The 24,900-nt window shown below is 36.9% G+C and overlaps 1 protein-coding gene across 2 annotated transcripts in view; it reads right to left on the bottom strand.

The window, feature by feature from the left end:
* Positions 1-439: 439 nt before the first annotated feature.
* BANK1 (B cell scaffold protein with ankyrin repeats 1) overlaps positions 440-24,900 on the bottom strand; it is a 312,945-nt gene continuing 288,484 nt past the window's right edge. The window contains exons 12-17 of one of the 2 annotated variants that reach the window (XM_060011625.1): positions 21,768-21,946; positions 17,574-17,637; positions 3,966-3,995; positions 2,701-2,756; positions 1,403-1,467; positions 440-1,149 (exon numbers count right to left, since the gene is read on the bottom strand). In XM_060011625.1, coding sequence (XP_059867608.1) covers positions 1,408-1,467; positions 2,701-2,756; positions 3,966-3,995; positions 17,574-17,637; positions 21,768-21,946 — 389 coding nt within the window. In that variant the 3' untranslated portion in view covers positions 440-1,149; positions 1,403-1,407. Of the gene's footprint in view, positions 1,150-1,402; positions 1,468-2,700; positions 2,757-3,965; positions 3,996-17,573; positions 17,638-21,547; positions 21,947-24,900 lie in introns of those variants that run through there. The other variant, XM_060011626.1, reaches the window with a different exon arrangement.

Here is a 24,900-nt window from a genome sequence, read left to right as displayed (position 1 = left end):
GCAGTTGGTTTTCCTATTGCTTTTCATGACTCTTTGGGTGGGACAATCCATAGAAATGGGGGCTCAGGATGTGGAAGGGCATTCCATTTCTTGAAAGCTCAGATGTGAAACTATGGACCAAATTTCCAAATGTCATAATCAAGAAGCACCTTCCATTAGGGATTGATCAACTACTATGTTATTTTTAAAACTTGAGCTTAAGAGTGTTAATGGTCATGAGAAACTTATGGGCAGTGTTTTGCAGAATCACTTAAAATATATATCCCTATAAATCACTGTTTAGAAGCTAGAAAAAAATCATTTGTGTGTTTACTTTATGGGCCCTACACAGTGAAATTAAAAAAATATCTGGTAGACTTCTCTCTGTAAACTGGTAAGCAGAAGAATTTAGTGGTTAATTCTCATACATTTATTTTGAAAAGTCAGACATAGCTTTAAACATTTATTTAATTTGCAGTGGGTAGAAATCATAGAATGATAAAACCACATTCTATTCTAAGCTTATAAATTGCTTCTAAGAAATGGGATGATGAAATTATAAACCTTTTAATAGAGAATATAGGTTGTGGAAATGTATATTAATTTGAGACACAAAGTTAAAAAAATAATGTTCTCAAGGTTATATGCAAACAGGCTCTAAAAAATGGAAGGTTGCTGCAAACATGATGTGACAATAATAATGAGAGCTCTGAATGTGAGAAATTCAGAAAATAGACCACCCACTGGAAAAGCAAATATGTACAAAACAAATTTGTATTTTTTAGGCTTATTCTAAGTGTAGCGGGGAGTAAACGATTAAGGTTAGCCCATTAAACAGGCCCAGTAGCTTTGCTACAGAGCATTTAACTTCTCTGCTCTTGTTTTTCTTCAATTTTGAAAATGGGAAATAGCTGCTTCAGTGGCAAAGTGCATTATAAAACGCAAGAATTTTCAAAGAATTCAATTGCTCTGCAGCATTTAATTTTCATGTTGATACACTCATCTGAAGCAGGTATAATGCCAATAACTTGTGGCAATAACAAGTTCTGAAATTCAAAAGCTTGCTTCTGCTTCCATAGTATAGATTTGTCCTGAAGACAGCAGGCAATCCAATGCAAGCCTGCTTCACCCAGAAGGTGTCTGCAGATTTTTGAGTTTTATTACAATAACCTGAAAATAAGATCACAGGAAATGTATTAGTGACAAAGGGATCATCATCTGAAATTGATTACCTAGCATAAAACCACCCCTATAATAAATCTTTCTAAAGAACAATCACCTTTACCTTGAAAAATACACATGTTGATCCTTTCAGGAGAAGACAATGAAATATTTAAGGTATTCTGTGTGCTAGACAAATGATTCCTTCACGTTCCTAATAAGCCTGCTTTAGGTTTTCTAAAAAATACAGCTGGTATTTTACCTTGTTTAGTGATCTTTCCTGCAACAGAAACCAAATTCCTTTTCAACTTGGAGTCGAGCAGGAAGCTAAGGAAAAAAAAAAAAATAGAGTTAGCATTTCTTCATTTTAAGGCTGAACAAAGAAACATGATAAAGTCATAGTTGCCTTTCACAGTCACAGAAAAACAGCTTTGTAGAGGCAACTGGAAAGACAGTCCTCCATCCTTAAAGGAAAGAGTCATTGTAAAGCTCAACTACATCAAAGTCCTTCAGTTCAAATTTTATTTTCTTTTTGAGGGAGAATAGCCTAAGTGTTGGGAATTTGTATTCTTTTCCTCTTATCCAAAATCTTGCTCAAGATCGTCCTCCAGATCTTGTAGAATAATCTTTGTTTAACAAAGATATTTTCATAAACTCCTGGGCTAGGTGGTACCTCACAATTCTGCTACAGTCAAATGAGTCTCATGAGTCTGTGTGCTGTAGACCCATTAGGTCCATATGTGCTGTAGACCCATTAGGTCTATAGCTCATTGGTGGGCCACAGAATGATCCAGAAACGCAAATACTTCAAGCAGTTCTTAAGGGTGGATGACTTTTATAATTACGTATGATTTATTTGAAGCATAAGAGAGCTTAAGGAGTTATTAAAATTTGGTAAACTAAAACGGGTTTGTTATGGGCCCTAATTCTGGATTTTAGCAAGAAATCCAGCTGCCAGATGACCCTGGGTAACAGTGCAAATGTCCTACATCACATACGTAGATAGTTGGAATAGCATGATTTTTTATGAAGAAAAATTTGTGGACAGGACATCAGTGGTGTTGTCTTGAACTGGTCTTGGTTCTCCATTGCTATTGTCTTTCCTTAGTGTTATTTCTGGCTTCTTGTTAGCAATTTACTTTTGGTTAACTTTACAATGTGAAGTAATGCGTATTTATATAACAATATTTTGGCATTACATTTTTTCTTAACACTAGACTTTAAGGATTGTATAAATCGTGGTTCAAATAGGCTCATCATGTTCCTTTTGCTAAAGAAGATGTGTTTATAACTCCTCTAAGATTTATTTGGTCTGTTGAATTCATCCACACTTGGGCCTCGGTGCCTTTTTCCTTTGAGTTCTTTCTTTGCTTTTTTCAGAACAGTTAATTTCTTTAAATTATTGCTCATGGATTTTGCACGCAAATGCTTATGTGACCTATTTAGTTCACATTTGTTGGAATGTCTCAAAGCATAGTCAGCATAGAACGCTTTCATATTCCTTCTCAACAAAGAATTCTTTTTTGCATTTTATAAAAAATGAAGAAATATACAACCCACCTTATTGCCAGAGGGTATGTCATATGACACATTTTCATTGTGGGCATTTTCATTACCTAGAAATACAAACTCTGTTACTATCTCTTCACTTGTTCACACATTTAATAATTCCTTTATTTAGCACTTAAAAATATATATGCAAAGAATAGGATATGGGTAAAGAGAAAAAATATTAAAGAGATCCAAAAGGGCATATTTACATAGCACCCTTGACAAGTATGTATTAATTTCTCCTACACATAGGGATTGACTAGAATAGGATACTCAAGGAGTTGCTTCAGCTCAGAAACAATCCAACATCTTAGAATAACAAGCTCCACTTGATTATGCCTTTTTCTTCCTTTTCTCTTCCCCATTTACCAGAATCAGGCAATTGCAAAGCACACTTTTTTTTTTTTTTAAATAAAAGTTTGTTTCTACTGCTCCACCTTGGCCCATGCTACTTCCTGCTTTTCTCACAGGTTTCTCACTTTCCATCCCAGCCACGTGCCTCTCCATTCCTGCAGTCAGCCCTGTGCTTCAAGGCTGCAGGCAGTGCTTGGAGCTCATGGGACAGCCCCCAGCTGGCCTGCAGCTCCCCTCTACCCTCCCTACCTTCTGCACCCATCCTCCCCCATCACACTGAAGGGAACCCCTCCAGCTCTTGCGTGCCATTCCAATTTCATTTGTCCTATCAATATCTCCCACTTATCAAGCAGTTAGCTCCATTTGCACAAATCATCATCTGTTTTTATAGTAATCTCCACGATAGAATTCTTTTTTTTTTAACATCTTTATTGGAGTATAATTGCTTTACAGTGGTGTGTTAGTTTCTGCTGTATAATAAGTGAATCAGCTATACATGTACATATATCCCCATATCCCCTCCCTCTTGCGTCTCCCTCCCTCCCTCCCTCCCTCCCTATACCACTCCTCTAGGTGGACACAAATCACTGAGCTGATAGAATTCTTATCTGCATTTTACAAATGAGGGAACTGGGGCTTAAAGAGTTTAAGCCAAAGGCCACAGCTAGTAAGTTGTGAAGAGCCAGGTCAGAGTTCAAAGCAGGTGCTTCTTTTACTATATCACAACGCCTCTAGCATTGCTATGCTAGAATCATCTCACATTTATTTTGGATGTCAAGTGGTTTTGCTTACAAATATAAAATCTCTGTGAGTTTTTACAGTGACCAGCTTAATCACATTAGGTTTACATTAATATAAAAGTTGGTTTACTGTGAGCTTTGTTTTAGTCCTAAATCCTTCCATAAACACCAAACACTTACCATTGGGATGGTGCACAATGGTGAGCTTATCTACAAGACAAAAAAAAGCACATTCTACTGAGTTTTGCTCAATATTTATCTTAAGGTTGCTTCTTCTTATTGTTTGACTACTTTTGTCCTTGAAGTGACTATGTATTTTCACAACGTGATTTAAAAAATACTAACCTCCAGCCACTAAGTGTGAAACTATGTCTTTTTAAATTTTTGTCTTTTCTCCTTCTGACACTTGTCCCACATTATTATGATTTTAGATATATTTGACATTTAATAACAGCTTCCTACTCTGCTTTTTTTGTTGTTGTTGATGAATTATTTTTTTTAAAAAACGGATCTTTATTGGAGTATAATTGCTTCACAATACTGTGTTAGTTTCTGTTGTACAACAAAGTGAATCAGCCATATGCATACATATATCCCCATATCCCCTCCCTCTTGAGCCTCCCTCCCACCCTCCCTATCCCACCTCTCTAGGTCGTCGCAAAGCATCGAACTGATCTCCCTGTGCTATACAGCAGCTTCCCACTAGCCATCCATTTTACATTTAGTAGTATATATATGTTCATGCTACTTCTACTCTGCTTTGATATTCTTTTAGCCTGAGCTATTTAAGTATTTTTAAAAATTAACCTTATTCAGAACTACTTACATACAAGTCACACATTTTTAAGTGTATAGGTTGATGACTCTTGACAAATCTATACAGCATATACCCATCACCCCCATTAGCACAGAGAACATTTCATCTCCACAGAAAACTCCCTTGTGCCCCCTTACCTCAATTCTCACCCACCATTACCCCTGATGGCCCCTGAGCTGATTTCTATCTCTATAGATTTGTTTTATCTAGAAGTCCAGATAAATGGGATCTTACAGCAGGTATTCTTCTGTGTCTGGTATCTTTCACTCAGCATAATATCTGTGAGATGCATTCTGGTTGTGTGTGTGATAGTAGGTATCCCTTTTTACTGCTGAGTAGTATTCCATTGTGTGAATATATCACAATATAATTACCTAATCTCCTATTGGACATTTGGATTGTTTCCACTTTGGCTATTATGAATGAAACTGCTATGAACTTTCATGAACATGTTTTTGAATGAACATATTTTCCATCTTTTCTTTCTCTTGAATAGCTAGGTTATCTATCAATAGTAAGTGCATATTTAGTATTTCTAAAGTCGTCACAACACTTTATACTCCCATCAGCAATGCATGCAGTGCATGTCCAGTTCTTCCACATTCTAATTGCTTAACTTTGACAATATTAAAAAATTGTAGCTATATTTGTTGTGTATTGGTACCTCAGTGTAATTCAATTTACTTTTTCCTGATGATTAATGATGTTGAGCATGTTTTCACATGCTTATTAGCTATTTTTCTTTTTGTGAACTAAGATCTAGGTACTAGATGTGCTCACTGTTGCTGGGCTGTCATTGTTTCTAGGTGCTCTCAGCAGACAGAGCTAAGGAAGTATATATACAACTACATTTCTATATTTATGTGTAACATATATATTGGGTTGGCCAAAACATTCATTCAGGTTTTTCCATATGATCTTATGGAAAGACCTGAACAAACGTTTTGGCCAACCCAATATTAACAACCACGAGTTGTTATGCTTTTACCTCCAATTCCAATCCAATACTACAAGATTCATTCTGGGCTTCCTTCTTTCCTTGGTTGTAACTCCTTTCTCTGACAATAGGAAACCTGGCTCTCATTATCAACAGTGAATTTATTTGTTTACTCAATGCTAGAATATACATAAAGTAGTTTTGAAATTGCTTGACTATACCCCTGTAGAGAAATAAGACCTACTAACTGGAGTATAGAATACAATCTTTATGTACTGTTTTTTTTCTTTTAATTTTAGTCTTAGAATATGCTGTTTTCTGAATTTATCTTTTTTTCTATCCCCCTTTAGTGTGGATATGTTATTTATTTGTAATACTGCTAGGTTCGTTTTCTTCTGCTTATATCCCATCTTGTCCCCTTCTCAGTCCCATCCTAGTTTGTTGAATATGTAAAACATTAACAAAGTTCTAAAAGTCAGACTACAAAGAGATTTACTCACGGAAGTGTAGGGTTTTTCTTTTCTTTCCCCTTTGGAGTCAGGTTTGGTAAGTTTTATTTTTAATTAATTTGCTCTTTTTGTCTGAGTTGTTTAATGTATTGGCAAAAACTTAATTATACCTCCTTAGAATCTTTTTAATGTCTGTAGGATCTGTTGTGATAGCCTAACTCCTGATATACGTAACTCCTGCTTTCTCTTTTTTGCATGATCATTTTTGCCATGGGCTTATCAATTTCATTTACATTTTTAAATAACTAAGTTTTGGTTTTGTTAATTTTCTCTATTATTTCTCTGTTTCATTGATTTTTTTTTTGTTTCATTGATTTTTGATCTTATTATTATTTTTTCCTCTCAGCTCTTTTTGGAGAGTTGCTTTTCATTTTCTAGTTTCCTAAGGTGGAAGCTTAGATCATTGATCTAAAATTTTTCATCTTTTCTATTTTCACATTTATAGCTATATATTTCCCTGTAAGTACTGTTTTGGTTGTATTCCACAATTTTGTAATGTTGTGTTTTCATTATCATTCAGGTTGAAATATTTCCTTGTGATTTCTTATTTGACCCCATATGGGGGTTATTTTGAAATGCTGTATTTAATTCTTAACTATTTTGAGAGTTTTTTTCTAATTTCTTAATTAAATTCTAATTTATTTCTGTTGTGGTAAGAGATAAAAGATTTCAAAAGACTGAAATCTTTCAGAGAACATACTCTGAAGATTTCAATCTTTTTAAATTTATTGAAAATTTTCGATAGTCCAGTATGTGTTCTGTCTTGCTGAACTTTCCTTGTACACCTTAAACAAACATGTATTCTGAATTTTTTTTTTCATTTTAACATCTTTATTGGAGTATAATTGCTTTACAATGGTACGTTTGTTTCAGCTTCACAACAAAATGAATCAGTTATATATATACATATGTTCCCATATCTCTTCCCGCTTGCGTCTCCCTCCCTCCCACCCTCCCTATCCCACCCCTCCAGGCGGTCACAAAGCACCAAGCTAATCTCCCTGTGCTACGCAGCTGCTTCCCACTAGCTATCTACCTTACGTTTGGTAGTGTATATAGTCCATGCCTCTCTCTCGCTTTGTCACCGTTTACCCTTCCCCCTCCCCATAGCCTAAAGTCCATTCTCTAGTAAGTCTGTGTCTTTATTCCTGTTTCACCCCTAGGTTTTTCATGACATTTTTTTTTCTTAAATTCCATATATATGTGTTAGCATACGGTATTTGTCTCTCTCCTTCTGACTTACTTCACTCTGTATGACAGACTCTAGGTCTATCCACCTCATTACAAATAGCTCAATTTCGTTTCTTTTTATGCCTGAGTAATATTCCATTGTATATATGTGCCACATCTTCTTTATCCATTCATCTGTTGATGGACACTTAGGTTGTTTCCATCTCTGGGCTATTGCAAATACAGCTGCAATGAACATTTCGGTACACGACTCTTTTTGAATTATGGTTTTCTCAGGGTATATGCCCAGTAGTGGGATTGCTGGGTCATATGGTAGTTCTATTTGTAGTTTTTTAAGGAACCTCCATACTGTTCTCCATAGTGGCTGTATCAATTTACATCCCCACCAACAGTGTAAGAGGGTTCCCTTTTCTCCACACTCTCTCCAGCATTTATTGTTTCTAGATTTTTTGATGATGGCCATTCTGACTGGTGTGAGATATCATCTCATTGTGGTTTTGATTTGCATTTCTCTAATGATTAGTGATGTTGAGCATTCTTTCATGTGTTTGTTGGCAATCTGTGTATCTTCTTTGGAGAAATGTCTATTTAGGTCTTCTGCCCATTTTTGGATTGGGTTGTTTGTTTTTTTGTTATTAAGCTGCATGAGCTGCTTATAAATTTTGGAGATTAATCCTTTGTCAGTTGCTTCATTTGCAAATATTTTCTCCCATTCTGAGGGTTGTCTTTTGGTCTTCTTTATGGTTTCCTTGGCTGCGCAAAAGCTTTGAAGTTTCATTAGGTCCCATTTGTTTACTTTTGTTTTTATTTCCATTTCTCTAGGAGATGGGTCAAAAAGGACCTTGCTGTGATTTATGTCATAGAGTGTCCTGCCTATGTTTTCCTCTAAGAGTTTGATAGTTTCTGGCCTTACATTTAGGTCTTTAATCCATTTTGAGCTTATTTTTGTGTATGGTGTTAGGGAGTGATCTAATCTCATACTTTTACATGTACCTGTCCAGTTTTCCCAGCACCACTTATTGAAGAAGCTGTCCTTTCTCCACTGTACATTCCTGCCTCCTTTGTCAAAGATAAGGTGACCATATGTGCGTGGGTTTATCTCTGGGCTTTCTATCCTGCTCCATTGATCTATATTTCTGTTTTTGTGCCAGTACCATACTGTCTTGATTACTGTAGCTTTGTAGTATAGTCTGAAGTCAGGAAGCCTGATTCCTCCAGCTCCGTTTTTCGTTCTCAAGATTGCTTTGGCTATTCGGGGTCTTTTGTGTTTCCATACAAATTGTGAAATTTTTTGTTCTAGTTCTGTGAAAAATGCCAGTGGTAGTTTGATAGGGATTGCATTGAATCTGTAGATTGCTTTGGGTAGTAGAGTCATTTTCACAGTGTTGATTCTTCCAATCCAAGAACATGGTATATCTCTCCATCTATTTGTATCATCTTTAATTTCTTTCATCAGTGTCTTATAATTTTCTGCATACAGGTCTTTTGTCTCCTTAGGTAGGTTTATTCCTAGATATTTTATTCTTTTTGTTGCAATGGTAAATGGGAGTGTTTTATTAATTTCACTTTCAGATTTTTCATCCTTAGTGTATAGGAATGCCAGAGATTTCTGTGCATTAATTTTGTATCCTGCTACTTTACCAAATTCATTGATTAGCTCTAGTATTTTTCTGGTAGCATCTTTAGGATTCTCTATGTATAGTATCATGTCATCTGCAAAGAGTGACAGCTTTACTTCTTCTTTTCCGATTTGGATTCCTTTTATTTCCTTTTCTTTTCTGATTGCTGTGGCTAAAACTTCCAAAACTATGTTGAATAAGAGTGGTGAGAGTGGGCAACCTTGTCTTGTTCCTGATCTTAGTGGAAATGCTTTCAGTTTTTCACCATTGAGGACGATGTTGGCTGTGGGTTTGTCATATATGGCCTTTATTATGTTGAGGAAAGTTCCCTCTATGCCTACTTTCTGCAGGGTTTTTATCATAAATGGGTGTTGAATTTTGTCAAAAGCTTTCTCTGCATCTACTGAGATGATCATATGGTTTTTCTCCTTCAATTTGTTAATATGGTGTATCACGTTGATTGATTTGCGTATATTGAAGAATCCTTGCATTCCTGGAATAAACCCCACTTGATCATGGTGTATGATCCGTTTAATGTGCTGTTGGATTCTGTTTGCTAGTATTTTGTTGAGGATTTTTGCATCTATGTTCATCAATGATATTGGCCTGTAGTTTTCTTTCTTTGTGACATCCTTGTCTGGTTTTGGTTATCAGGGTGATGGTGGCCTCGTAGAATGAGTTTGGGAGTGTTCCTCCCTCTGCTATATTTTGGAAGAGTTTGAGAAGGATAGGTTATAGCTCTTCTCTAAATGTTTGATAGAATTCGCCTGTGAAGCCATCTGGTCCTGGCCTTTTGCTTGTTGGAAGATTTTTAATCACAGTTTCAATTTCAGTGCTTGTGATTGGTCTGTTCATATTTTCTATTTCCTCCTGATTCAGTCTTGGCAGGTTGTGCCTTTCTAAGAATTTGTCTATTTCTTCCAGGTTGTCCATTTTATTGGCATAGAGTTGCTTGTAGTAATCTCTCATGATCTTTTGTATTTCTGCAGTGTCAGTTGTTACTTCTCCTTTTTCATTTCTAATTCTATTGATTTGAGTCTTCTCCCTTTTTTTTCTTGATGAGTCTGGCTAATGGTTTATCAATTTTGTTTATCTTTTCAAAGAACCAGCTTTTAGTTTTATTGATCTTTGCTATCGTTTCCTTCATTTCTTTTTCATTTATTTCTGATCTGATATTTATGATTTCTTTCCTTCTGCTAACTTTGGGGTTTTTTTGTTCTTCCTTCTCTAATTGCTTTAGGTGCAAGGTTAGGTTGTTTATTCGAGATGTTTCCTGTTTCTTAAGGTAGGATTGTATTGCTATAAACTTCCCTCTTAGAACTGCTTTTGCTGCATCCCACTGATTTTGAGTCGTTGTGTCTCCATTGTCATTTGTTTCTAGGTATTTTATGATTTCCTCTTTGATTTCTTAAGTGATCACTTCGTTATTAAGTAGTGTATTGTTTAGCCTCCATGTGTTTGTATTTTTTACAGATCTTTTCCTTTAATTGATATCTAGTCTCATAGCGTTGTGGTCTGAAAAGATACTTGATACAATTTCAATTTTCTTAAATTTACCAAGGCTTGATTTGTGACCCAAGATATGATCTATCCTGGAGAATGTTCCATGAGCACTTGAGAAAAATGTGTATTCTGTTGTTTTTGGATGGAATGTCGTATAAATATCAATTACGTCCATCTCATTTAATGTATCATTTAAAGCTTGTGTTTCCTTATTTATTTTCATTTTGGATGATCTGTCCATTGGTGAAAGTGGGGTGTTAAAGTCCCCTACTATGAATGTGTTACTGTCGATTTCCCCTTTTATGGCTGTCAGTATTTGCCTTATGTATTGAGGTGCTCCTATGTTGGGTGCATAAATATTTATAATTGTTATATCTTCTTCTTGGATCGATCCCTTGATCATTATGTAGTGTCCTTCTTTGTCTCTTCTAATAGTCTTTGTTTTAAAGTCTATTTTGTCTGATATGAGAATTGCTACTCCAGCTTTCTTTTGATTTCCATTTGCATGAAATACCTTTTTCCATCCCCTTACTTTCAGTCTGTATGTGTCTCTAGGTCTGAAGTGGGTCTCTTGTAGACAGCAAATATATGGGTCTTGTTTTTGTATCCATTCAGCCAATCTGTGTCTTTTGGTGGGAGCATTTAGTCCATTTACATTTAAGGTAATTATCGATATGTGTGTTCCCATTCCCATTTTCTTAATTGTTTTGGGTTCGTTATTGTAGGTCTTTTCCTTCTCTTGTGTTTCTTGCCTAGAGAAGTTCCTTTAGCAGTTGTTGTAGAGCTGGTTTGGTGGTGCTGAACTCTCTCAGCTTTTGCTTGTCTGTAAAGGTTTTAATTTCTCCATCAAATCTGAATGAGATCCTTGCTGGGTAGAGTAATCTTGGTTGCAGGTTTTTCTCCTTCAACACTTTCAATATGTCCTGCTACTCCCTTCTGGCTTGCAGAGTTTCTGCTGAAAGATCAGCTGTTAACCTTATGGGGATTCCCTTGTGTGTTATTTGTTGTTTTTCCCTTGCTGCTTTTAATATGTTTTCTTTGTATTTAATTTTTGACAGTTTGATTAATATGTGTCTTGGCATATTTCTCTTTATATTTATCCTGTATGGGACTCTCCGTGCTTCCTGGACTTGATTAACTCTTTCCTTTCCCATATTAGGGAAGTTTTCAACTATAATCTCTTCAAATATTTTCTCAGTCCCTTTCTTTTTCTCTTCTTCTTCTGGGACCCCTATAATTCGAATGTTGGTGCGTTTAATGTTGTCCCAGAGGTCTCTGAGACTGTCCTCAGTTCTTTTCATTCTTTTTTCTTTATTCTGCTCTGCAGTAGTTATTTCCACTATTTTATCTTCCAGGTCACTTATCCGTTCTTCTGCCTCAGTTATTCTGCTATTGATCCGATCTAGAGTATTTTTCATTTCATTTATTGTGTTGTTCATCATTGTTTGTTTCATCTTTAGTTCTTCTAGGTCCTTGTTAACTGATTCTTGCATTTTTCCATTCTATTTCCAAGATTTAGGATCATCTCTACTATCATTATTCTGAATTCTTTTTCAGGTAGACTGCCTATTTCCTCTTCATTTGTTAGGTCTGGTGGGTTTTTATCTTGCTCCTTCATCTGCTGTGTGTTTTTCTGTCTTCTCATTTTGCTTATCTTACTGTGTTTGGGGTCTCCTTTTTGCAGGCTGCAGCTTCGTAGTTCCCGTTGTTTTTGGTGTCTGTCCCCAGTGGCTAAGGTTGGTTCAGTGGGTTGTGCAAGCTTCCTGGTGGAGGGGACTAGTGCCTGTGTTCTGGTGGATGAGGCTGGATCTTGTCTTTCTGGTGGGCAGGTCCACATGTGGTGGTGTGTTTTGGGGTGTCTGTAGACTTATTATGATTTTGGGTAGCCTCTCTGCTAATGGGTGGGGTTGTGTTCCTGTCTTGCTAGTTGTTTGGCATAGGATGTCCAGCACTGTAGCTTGCTGGTCGTTGAGTGAAGCTGGGTGCTGGTGTTGAGATGGAGATCTCTGGGAGATTTTCGCCGTTTGATATTATGTGGAGCTGGGAGGCCTCTTGTGGACCAGTGTCCTGAAGTTGGCTCTCCCACCTCAGAGGCACAGCACTAACTCCTGGCTGCTGCACCGAGAGCCTTTCATCCACACTGCTCCTTAATTTGGGATGATTCGTTGTCTATTCATGTATTCCACAGATACAGGGTACATCAAGTTGATTGTGGAGCTTTAATCCGCTGCTTCTGCAGCTGCTGGGAGAGATTTCTTTGTTCTCACAGCTCCCAGGGGCTCAGCTTTGGATTTGGCCCCGCCTGTGCGTGTAGGTTGCCGGAGGGCGTCTGTTCTTTGCTCAGACAGGACAGGGTTAAAGGAGCCGGTGATTCGGAGGCTCTGGCTCACTCAGGTCGGGGGGAGTGCGGGGTGGGCCTGTGGCGGCAGAGGCCGGCGTGACGTTGCTAGCCTGAGGCGCACCGTGCGTTCTTCCGGGGGAGTTGTCCCTGGATCTCGGGAGCCTGGCAGTGGCGGGTTGCACAGGCTCCCCGGAAGGCGGTGTGGATAGTGACCTGTGTTCGCACACAGGCTTCTTGGTGGCGGCAGCAGCGGCCTTAGCGTCTCATGTCTGTCTCTGGGCTCCGCACTTTTAGCCATGGCTCGCGCCCGTCTCTGGAGCTCTCTTAAGCAGCGTTCTTAATAGAACTTCACTTTCTAATGTATTTAGAACTGTTTCTCAGTAGATTTCCATGTTACAAACCGGAAATATAAATCCTATGTTTGGATTTTCCTAGCTCCATCATCACCTTATCTCCGACTCTTTTTTTGATGCCCTGTTCTGTAAAGTCAATTAGGTCAAGTTTGTTGACAGTGTTGTTTAGATCTTCTATATTGTTACTGATTTTTTTCTATTTGTTCTATCAATCACTAAGAAATAGGTGAAAACATCTCTGAGCACTATCAAATTTTGCTTCATGAGTTTTGAGAAAACTCATAAATACATACACAGTTTAAGGTACACAAATATGTAGGATTTTTGTATCTTCCTAGTGAACTGCCCTTTTGTCAGTTTGTAATTTCCTCTTTTGTCTCTTGTAATACTCTTTGTATTGAAATTCATCTTGTCTTGTATTGATATAGCCATGCCAGCTTTCTTATGCTTACTATTGGCATGGTAGATCTTTTACCATCTTTACTTGTAACCTATCTGTGTCTTAGATTTAAAATGCATGGCCTTTAGATAGCACAAAGTTGGGTATTACTTTTTTATCAGGCTGGAAAATGTCTACCTTTTAAATGATACTTTTAATCTATTTAATTTTAACACAATTATTGATATGACTCAGTTTAATACTAACATCTTGTTCTTGGTTATTTACTAATCCATTTTGTTTATGTTTTTGCTACTTTCCTGCTTTACTTTTTGGCGAATCAAATAGCTCTTTAGTGTTACATTTTATTTCCTCTGTTAGTTTCTTTATCTATCTATCTATCATGTATCTACTTTATAACTAAGATATGTACCATTAACTTACAGTCTATTTAGAGACAATAGTGTACTTCTTCATGCTTCATGTCTTATACTTGACACTTCATCTTTCTTACCTTAATCTTTCCTCTTCTTTATAACTGATTCTTTATATTCCATACTTGGAACTACATGTTACAAAAATTTTGCAACCATATAATTCCACTTATCTGCACCCTCTGTATTTGCATAATTGTTTTCACATCTTTTCCTTCTTCATATGCTATAATCCCTAATTTAAGTGTTACTATTTTGCTTTAAACAGTTGTTTTTGAAATAATTTATGAGAAAAAAGAAAACATAATATTTTATTTCTATCTGCTTGGTAAAATTTTCAGTGTTCTTTATTCCTTAGTGTGGATCTGAGTTTTTGTTTGTTAATAACCCCTTCACCTTGTATGACATTCTTTAGCATTTCTTACATTGCAGTTTTGCTGTCTATGAATTCTCTGATTTCGATTATCTGAAAATGTCTCTATTTCAACAAATTTTTGAAGGTTATTTTCCCTGGATATACAATTCTAAGTGGTCATTTGTTTTTCTCTTAGCACTTTATAGAGATATTACTGCACTGTCTTTAGTCCTCCATGTTTGTGATAAGCAATTAGTGAATATGTAGTGAACATGGAATATGCTTATACTTTTCCCTCTATATGTAAAGTGTCTTTTTTCTCTGGCTGCTTTCAAGAATTTCTCTTTATCTTGACTTGAAGTAGTTTGACTACAAGTTGCCCAGATGTAGTTTTCTTAACAGTTATGCTAATTGGAATTTTTTGAAGTTCTTGGAACAGTATGGAGGTAGTTTACATTAAATTTGGAAAGTATTTGACCACTATTCCTTTTAAAATGTTTTGGCCCAAACTCATTCTTTTTTCCTCTGGGATTCTGATTACATGTATGCTAGACTGTCTTATATTGTACTACATGTCTCTTAGGCTCCATTCATTTTAAAGTCTTTTTATCTCCCTGTTCATTATATTGGATAATTTCTGTTGATCTGTCTTCAAATTCATTAACTCTTACTTTTGCTATATCCAATCTGCTGATAAGCTCTTCTGATAAATTTTTCATTTTTCTTACTGTAATTTTAATTTCTACAAATTTCCATTTGGTTCTTTTATATAGCTTCAATTTTCCTGCTGAGATTTCATATTTATATACTCCTTAAAACCATATTTTTCATTAATTTAAATATGTTCATAATTTAAAGTTCTGTCTGCTAAGGTCAATAACAGGATCATCTCAGGTTCAGTTTTTATTGATGGCTTTCTTTTTTCTTTTCTATGAATTACATTTTTCTTTTTATTTATACCTCTTCTTTTATTTAAAAAAGCCCTGAACACTGGACTTTAAAGATAATCTGTTGTATATTCTGGATTCTGTAATATTCCTTCGATGAGTGTAGGTTCTTATTTTAGCAGGCAGTTTGATTACTGGCATGAACTTGTGGTAAGCTTGGTTTTCTGCTTTTTTTCAGTGTTGACCTATAGTTAGCCCAAGGTGTTTTCTAAGGCTCTCAGTAGGACTAAGCCTACAAACTCTGTCTTCTGTGGGGCTCCTGTAGGGGCTTGGTTTTAAGCTTTGCTGGGGCATGTCTAGAGTAGGTCTTACTCTAAGTCATAGTCCTTACTCATTATACCTCTTGGGTGTCACAGCAGGATGCCAGGTGTTTTAACAAAGTGTTAAGGAGACCTTTCCACTCTGGCAGGGCAGAACTCAAACATCCTCAGTTTGGCTTTTTCCTGGCTCTGCTCAATCTCCAGTGTCTCTGTTCTGCCTTCAAAGTGCTAAAAGCAGTTATCTTGCATGCCTTGAGTGGTCTTGCCCTACACATGTACAGCTCATCTCTCAGCCACAGACTTTTGGAGTCCCTCACTCCCTCTGAGGTTACCTCTCTATGCAGCTACCTCCTCTTCAGTGACCCACCATACACATCCCAGCAGCTCTGGCTGCCATGAATTCTGATCTTTGCACCCCTCAGTTTGACAGGAGTGCTTGCTTGCTTTGCAGAGATTGTAGCCAGAAAATCAGTCTCCTGGGCAATCATGAGAGATATCTCATACATTTTGTTTTTCTCTGAGATTATAGTCTTAGGCTGCCTATTGTCTACTCCCTGAAATCAGTTGCCTCATTTTTCTGCCCAGTATTTGTATTCTTACAGTGGGAGGATTTGTCTGATACTACTTATTCCATTTTGGCTGGAAAGGGGACTAGTTAATTCCTAATGATTAAGAGTATTAACGGGCTTCCCTGGTGGCGCAGTGGTTGAGAGTCCGCCTGCCGATGCAGGGGATACGGGTTCGTGCCCTGGTCCGGGAAGATCCCACATGCCGTGAAGCGGCTGGGCCCGTGAGCCATGGCCGCTGAGCCTGTGCGTCCGGAGCCTGTGCTCCGCAACGGGAGAGGCCGCAGTGGTGGGAGGCCCGCGTACCGCAAAAAAAAAAAAAAAGAGTATTAACTTTGGATTCCAATAGACGTAGGTTGTAGTCTCTAATCTGTGTGTTTAGGGGCTTCTTAGTTTCTCAGATTCTCAGTTTCCTTATTTATAAATTGGGACTAATGCCTATCTCAAAGGGTTGTTAATAAGATAATATTAAGTGTATAGCAGATAGCTAATAAATATTAGCTACTACTACTACTTAATGTTTCTTAGTGAAATTATTTATATTGTTTGTAATTTTACACAGTGTTAAAATTTTTCTCTTATTCCACATTACAATGGAGGTCTGCAGAACTCAGTTATTTGTAAATTAGTCTTGTGTTTATGACTTTAATTATTTTAGAAAGTATATTTCTGTTTTAGAAAACATTTCTAAGAGAGCTTAAAGAATTCTCTATGGAAAAGTAAATAACAACCCAATAATGTAAAAAAGAAAACGAATTTTAACATGGTGAATTTCAGCATGAAGTACTAGCTAAAAGCTATGCAATATTATTGAAAATGGAAGAGATGGAAGCTTTCAAGCTTTGATAGTGGTTGTTAGTTTTTAATTATTTGTGCAGGGGTAGGGACTTGGGGACAGAGTGATCAGAGAGTGACAACGTAATTTATTTTCAATTTTGGAATGTGTTGTTTATCTTTGGAGAAGATTTACCGTCTTAATAATGTTTGGTTTGTGTTAACATTCAAATAAATGCTTTTCCCCCCGGGGAGCAACTGTTAATTATTAGCAAGGAGAATCTGCGTTGCAAAGAAGCATGATAGCTTCAGGACAAGGCAACACGAAATTTATAATTTAAAATGATCCACATGTGGACAGTTGTGAGAACTGACTATACTGAGAATATTCTACCTTATTAAAAAAAAAAGTGTGACTCCTTAATAATTTAATACCCTATATAATGACTCACACACACACACACACAAAACAGAAAAACACCAAACAACTGGAGCAGAATTATCTTATTTGCAACTTACATAGAAATCAAAGGAAAGGAAGTAATTAGCATGTATTGAAGGTCCATTATGGGCCAGAGAAGGTGAAAAGTATTTTATCTGTTAACTTGGACAACCACTTCCAGATACATGTATAATCATTCCTGTATCGCAGACAAGGACCCTGAATACCAAGGATTAAGACACTGTCCAGTTTAAGCAGCTGGGAAGTGATAGAGTATAGATTTGAACTCCGGCCTGTTTGACTCCACTGTCCTTGCATTTTCCACCCTATTATTTTTGAATAGCAGGCATATTTTACTTACTGTAGACATTTTCTTCTTCTGGCCTTTTCCCAATAATGCAATCTCGTAGTTGGCGTAGTTTTTTCTTAATGAGGGAACAACCAGGAAACAGAAGTCAAATTTCACAAATTTGTCATGGATTAAGATGAAAACTTTAACTACTATCACCAGTACCACCACTACTACTTAGTGTTAATTTGGTACTTACAATGTCCCAATCACCGTCCTTGATACTTTACATGTATTATTTTCCTTAATCCTCACAACTTCATGAAGTGGATAAAAAACATCATCATCTCATTTTACAGATATGGAATCTGAGCTACAGAGAGGTTAAGTAACTTTCCCAAATCACACAGTTATAAGTGTTAGAATCAGGTAGAAACCCAGAGCCTAATTCTTTTGGGAGCTGTTTTCCCAATCGAACACCTGAGGCATCTACATTGGCTATTTGGTGTCCAAAAGCAGGAGTCCAACACAGTGATGGTCTGCTGCTGTCTGAGCCGATCTCCAGCCTCTGCAGGGCACATGCCTTACTAGAAATTCCTTCTAAGAGCCAGGGACATGGTAGCAAATGATACACAAACTGGATTCCCTTCTTAACTCACCTGTGACCTTTCTTTGCTTTCCAAATATTCTACATTGAACATCTATTCACTATTTAACTGAAAGGTAAAGCAAGCTAACATTCAAAATGTCTGCTTTTAGAAGAGAATCTAGAGTAGCACTTTTCCTAAGGGTTGCCCCTGAAGCCTAGAAACCATTTTTCCTAGAGTTGTTTTCATTGCCTTAAAGATCCCTTCCTATAAGTGAGCAAGGGACTCACTGATTGTGAGCAGGAGTGAGGAGAGCTAAAGGCAAGGTTTTCTCAGCCATCTCACCTTTGACTCCAGGGATTCTACATGGGTCTTCATTATCCTAGAAACTCTTCCACTATTAACTCTGTATTTGTGCCATTTTTTCTCCTATTTTCCTAGGATAATAACTCTGTCAAGAATAATATAACTTCACAGCTACCTCTGAGAGATTCATTCTCAGGATACAAATGAACATTTTTGTAAACTACAAGAGTAATATTGAAAAGTATATGGGGATGAGTGTGTGTTGGGAAAACAGGGAGAACATTCATTTTTTGTTGTTCTGACTTTTGTTCAGGCCCTTATGTTAAGGACTGACTAAAAAAACACAGGGAAAAAGCTCTTTGACATTGGTCTTGGCAATGATGTTTTGAATATGACTGAAAAAGCACACGCACCAGAAGCAAAAATAAACAACTGGGACTACATCAGACTAAAAAGCTTCTGCATGGCGAAAGAGACAATCAACAAGATGAAAAGGCACACTATGGACTGAGGGAAAATATTTGCAAATCATGTATCTGAGAAGGAGTTAATATCCAAAATATATAAAGAACTCACACAACTCAGTAGCAAAACATCCCATATAATCTGATTAAAAAATGGGCAGAGGAACTGAATAGACATCTCTCGAAGAAGACATAAAAATGGCCAACAGATACATGAAAAAATTCTCAACATCACTAATCAACAGGGAAATGCAAATCAAAGCCAGAGTAGCATCTTACCTCAGAACTGTTAGAATGATTATCATCAAAAGGACACGAGGTAAGAGATAAGGTTATGGAGAAGAGGGAAGCCTTGTGCAGTGTTGGTGGAAATGTAAATTGGTACAGCCATTATGAAAATAAGTATGGAAGTTCCTCAAAACATTAAAAATAGTACCACCATATGAGTCAGCAATCCTACTTCTGGGTATTTATCCAAAGGAAATGAAATCAGGATTTCAAAGAAATAGCTGCATTTCCATGTTCACTGCAATAGCCAAGATATGGAAACCATGTAAGTGTCTATCAACAGATAAATGGATAAAGATGTGTTATATATGTATATATATATGTGTGTGTGTATATGAGTGTGTATACACACACACACAAACACAATGGAATATTATTCAGCAGGGAGAAAGAAGGAAATCCTACCATTTGTGGCAACATGGATGGACCTTGAGGGCATTATGTTAAGTGAAATAAGTCATATAGAGAAAGACAAATACTGTGTGATCTCACATATGTGAACTCTAAAAAAGCCAAATTCATAGAAACAGAGTTGAATGATGGTTATCAGGGGCTGAGGAGTGGATGAAATGGGGAGATGTTGATGTTGGTCAAAGGGTACCAACTTCCAGTTATAAAATAAAAAGGTGCTGGGGATCTAATGTACAGCAGGATGATTATATTTAACAGTACTGTATTATATATATATTATATTTAGCAACTTGCCAGTTGCTAAGGGAGTTAGCATTATATGTTCTTGTCACACAAAAATGGTAATTTTGTGACATCATGGAGGTGTTAGCTAATGCTATGGTGGTCATCATTTTGCAATATATCACACCAACCCGTTATACACTTTAAATTTAGACAAAGTCAATGATATCTCAATAAATTTGGGAAAGAAATGGAAAAGAACTGACTGATTCCTCCCAAAGTCCTCAGTCAGAGTCACAAACTTTGGACTCTGATGGAAAGTAATCTTAGTGTTTGTTCTTGTATTTACAGGTTAAATTTTGTTTTGTTTTGTTTTGCTTACTGTATTCATTATCCCATTATCCCTATATATTAGATAAGCCACATTGGTCTCAGAGTAGTTGAGTATAGACCACCTTAAATTCTTTCTAAAACAGTATTGAATATAAATACACAAATAACATGTAAACAACCAAGGGTTTAATAAAGCAACTAGTGAAACCTTACCAAGAAGGTATTTAGGTTGGATCACTTTAAATTGTAAACTTTATTATTGAAGGGTCTAAGAAGGATGAAGTACAACTGACTTAACAAAACGTATATAACTTATTTTCTAGCATTGCTAGGAAAGTGATTTGTAAGTCTGCACTTAGGCACATCTTAACCCATTTCGGCATAAGAAGGATGCTTGATGGTGATGGCAATGGTGTGGATTGAAAGCAATACTATAGTTCTGACCATGAACAACAATCCATTACAGAACTCTACAATCAGCACTCTTAGCATTTGTTTGGCAAAAGAACTGCCCTTGCTTAACACTGCAAAATCTTGACCAGGTCCAGTCACCTAACCACAACAAGAGCTATCCATAGAGACAGGTGATTTCTGACAAGGCTTGTGACCTCAGATGTAATGGAAAAGTCCCTTGCCTAAACTATATCCTGTTTATATGCCATATTGCTTGAATCACCATTGTGATTCATTTCCCTGTTGTTTAAAAATGTTTTCTTAAGCATTATTTTTAAATAAAAATGATCCTTGGGAAAGGTAGCATATTATGCTATTAATGATTATTTATACTTAGGCCTAATGTAGCTAATGAAATGTGTTTGTCAAACAGCTGCCTGAGAACTGGCTTTTAAGGTACTGGGGTTTTATATGATGAGAAGAAAAAAAACTGGTAAAACATTTTGGGAGTGGGAAGGCCTACTGGATAGCTAGAATATGGTCCTGGCACCCTCACTGAGGAATGTCATGGGGTGTATATTATATTACACAGAGTATATTTTGTTTTCATTCTCCTCTTAGAACCACCTAGGATGTAAATTATGTTTAAAGAAGACAAGCTTATCTGAAGTTAATACTCTTGGCATAATTTCTCTGTAAATCCTGACCGATATATATATATTCATATATATGCAAATCCTGATATATATATTTATGTATGTACATATTTATATACATGCAAATCCTGATATATATGTATATATATATTTATTTTTCCAAAGGTTAAGGAGAAGAGAAAACTTATTAAATATTACTTAGGACTATTGTCTGATATGATTTCAATCATTTTCTTGTTCCCTTTAAGTCTAGTCTACATAATACATTCTTCAGAATTCTGAGCACGTTAGTGTAAAGATGTTTCACCTTAATTTCAGCAATGAGATTCATAAAACATGCACTGTACTAAGGACAGCCTTATAAGTTGATTAGGTATTAGCTCTGATATACATAGTCTCAGCATTGAGTTCATTGATGGTTTGTAAACATGAAATCTGGGTATTGTCGAGCTTCTAATTGGTAGTTTAAAACCTCTTTTATGTGTGTGGCTAGTTAAAAACAAAAGAACAGTTACCTGTATTTCTTGTTAAGAGAAAGAGGCTTACAAAGATGCTGGAGCTCTGCACCTGAGGGAACGCTCCAGAAGGGATTGGGGTCTGTATTACCTGCTGAATTATTTCCAGGCCAGTCTTCCCCATCTGCCAGTGTTTAAATTTCTCCAGGGCTTCGTCCACAGAGAGTTTCCCATTCTTGACTTTCTCTTGCAGGAGGATGAGTTCCTCCTGCCCAGCAGCAAGGCAGCCCCTTATGGTGGAAAAGCCTTGACTCTCCATCCGAGATCTGTCTACAATATGAGGGAAGGGTGTTTTAATGAGAAGTCTGCATATGACAACTGGAAAAAAAAAAAGCACTCTAAAAAATAAGCAGTTTGAGTTTCTTGTTCTAGCTAGTCTATAAGCAGTTACAGAATAAATCAGTACAAATTTTTTAATGAGCTTCTTTCTAAGGATGGTCATGCCTCAGACCTAGTGTTGTGGGTGAAAAGAATATGTCTCATCACTGAAAAACATAAAGGGATGAGGAGAGAAATAACAGCAAAAGTTCTGCACTAGGCTGGTGGTGGGCAGTGCCAATGTCATGTTCTTTTGTGAGGATTACTTTTCATTAGGTCCACAAAATACTTAGCATAGGGCCTGCTGCATAGTAAGCTAAATAAGAAAGAGTTAACACTATCATTACTAATACGTATTTATGGAATAAACACAATCTCTCCAGCTTTGGGAAAGAAGATCTCAACCAACATCCAAATGTCATAAGAGGTGCAGGATCATTTGAGAATTTATTCCTGAAAGATTTAAAATAAATAATTGCTGGTCCTTTTGTCGTGACCTGCTTCCTTTTCAGAAGAGTTTATTTTGGAACATGCTATGTCTTATTTGCTCGGCACGATGAGAACATTCGATGGTCTGATGTCTCTTGTGTGGCTGCTAATGCCACACCAGACACTGGCCTGAGGAACAGTGAGAGCAAATTGCAGACCACGGGGGAGTCAGTGTTCTGACGGTGCTTAAAGACATAAATGAAGCTGTATGCTTTTAGGGACTCTCTGTACTCTCCAGGCTACCCCAGTCTCTGTTACTCCCTATAAGTCTCTGGATGACTTCACACTTGTACTGCCTGCCTGGCTGCAGAACTCATTTGAGTTCTCATTTACATATTTCTCCTAAGTCCAACATACTTATTGCATTATCTCAGCAGGGACTGGATGACTCAGCAGCAGCACAGGTCGTCTGCACTATCAAATCCAAATATGCCCAGAGTCTAGAAGGAGAGAAGAGGTAGTCCCACCAAGCTGTAGGCAAGTTGGTAGTAAATTGGGCCTTTCGCTGGAGAAATTGCTCATTACTGGGAACTCTTTTTCAAGAAAGAAGCAGATCAATTAGACTGTATCTAGACCTGATTGACGGGATTTGTGAAATGGGGAGGGCATTCAAATTCTATATAGGATTTGCATTCAAATTCTATTATAGGATTCTGATAGGATTGGTTAGTCTGGAAATGAGAAGTTCAAGTACTTGATGGCAGTTTTAAGTATTTGATGGGAACCTGAGCCTCGGGGCAGTCTTGGAATGACCTCTCATGTCCCTTTCAGTTTTGAGATTCCAGCAGTGACTCTTGGAACAGGGGCACAGAGAGGATTCTTTTTTTGTAAAGGCTCACATGCACATAAAACTGCTCCATGGCCAATCATTCTGATTCCCACGGGGGCTTTCTTGGCTTGTCTTTTCACTTCAGACGTCCTATATCCCCAGAACTAACAAGATGTCAACAGATTCTATACTCTTAAATCTTTTCCTTCAGGGATGACAGGACATGAAATCCCACGAGAATTGGAGAAGCAAAAGTCAGCCAGAGGGCTCAGCGGTTCAGCAGCCAAAAGCACAGGTAACAATTGAGATCTTGCTTCTTGTACCACTTGCTTTTTATAGGTCTCCACAATCCAATTCAATTCGTAAGATGCTGTTTGCAGTAGAATTCCATGTGCCATTCCTGCCAGAGTGTGGAGGTTTAGCATCGTCATTTAACAGCTATGCCATTTAACTAGCACCTCACTTCTGTCATCCCTTTGCCTAAGTGTGAATCCATTTTTATCGCAAATACCCATGCAGCTGGATTTTCTGCTTTTATAGAAGTTATGTCAAGCCAAGCCTTCCCAGAAAATGGTACCAACTTCAGTTTTGCTATATGTGCACGTTTAGCTCAATTAAAAAAAACACATTGAATTCTTTTAATAATATTCATTTCAATTATCCCTTCATATTTCAAATTTTAGCTACGAAAATATAAGTAAGATGACCTTTTGGGGGGAGGCAGGATTCAGTTTTGCATGGTTGTGCAGAGACAACAAAAGAACAAAATTCAGGAGTGGCAGAAGTTGTAGACAGATTGAGTCCCGAAAGTGAGTTGTTTACAACTAGGCTAATTTTACATACATCTGCTTTTTCTTCTTTTTTTTTTCCCCCCACACTAAAAACATTAAAACCAATTGTCTTGATAAATTACTATTAGGCATGACAAGCTGCAAAGAAAAATGATTAGGCCTTTTACCCCCTTTCTTTCTTAAGGGCAGACTAATCAAACCAAAACATGCAACCTGTAATTTTTGGAAGGCTGTGCAAAATTTCTTTATTGCGTTTAGATGACTATTTTATGGGGGGTGGAAGGGTTTTTCCTTGCTCCTCAAATTGTATTTATTATTAGTTTATTCTCATAAGAGTTAGTATGAGTTTAACATAATTTTCATTGAAAAGCATTTGTCATACTGCTATTTGCCCACATGGCAGACTTGTTCTCTTATCGTAAAAGCTTCAAGACAAACTACAGTTTCTAAAGATTTAGTTCCTTTCAGATCAATTCTTCTTTACAAGATTTTCCATTTGATCAAGTTTTGGTCAAATTAACATCAAGCAACCCGTCTGGTGGACATATGAACCTAGAGATTAGGTGAGAAAGCAAACTGAACTTTTCATAAAAGTTCTTTCTACTACCAAGTGACTGGCTAGAAGAACATTTTTCCTGAGAAACTGAAAGTCAACAACTTGATTGGCCAACACCAAAGAACTTAAAATGTGAAATATTTACTTAGTAAATATTAGGTAGTCATTGAAATAATAATAATTTAAAAGACCAAGTGCAACGGAGAGTGTGCTTATTATACAAGGACAAGTACAAAAGCAGGATGCAAAATTGCATATATAGTAAAATTTTAACCATAAAAATGTGCATATAATAAAGCAG

This window comes from Delphinus delphis, chromosome 5 (genome assembly GCF_949987515.2).
Source record: "Delphinus delphis chromosome 5, mDelDel1.2, whole genome shotgun sequence".
Taxonomy (NCBI): domain Eukaryota; kingdom Metazoa; phylum Chordata; class Mammalia; order Artiodactyla; family Delphinidae; genus Delphinus; species Delphinus delphis.
Note: the sequence above shows the minus strand (reverse complement) of the source record. Positions and strands in the feature narration are given on the sequence as shown.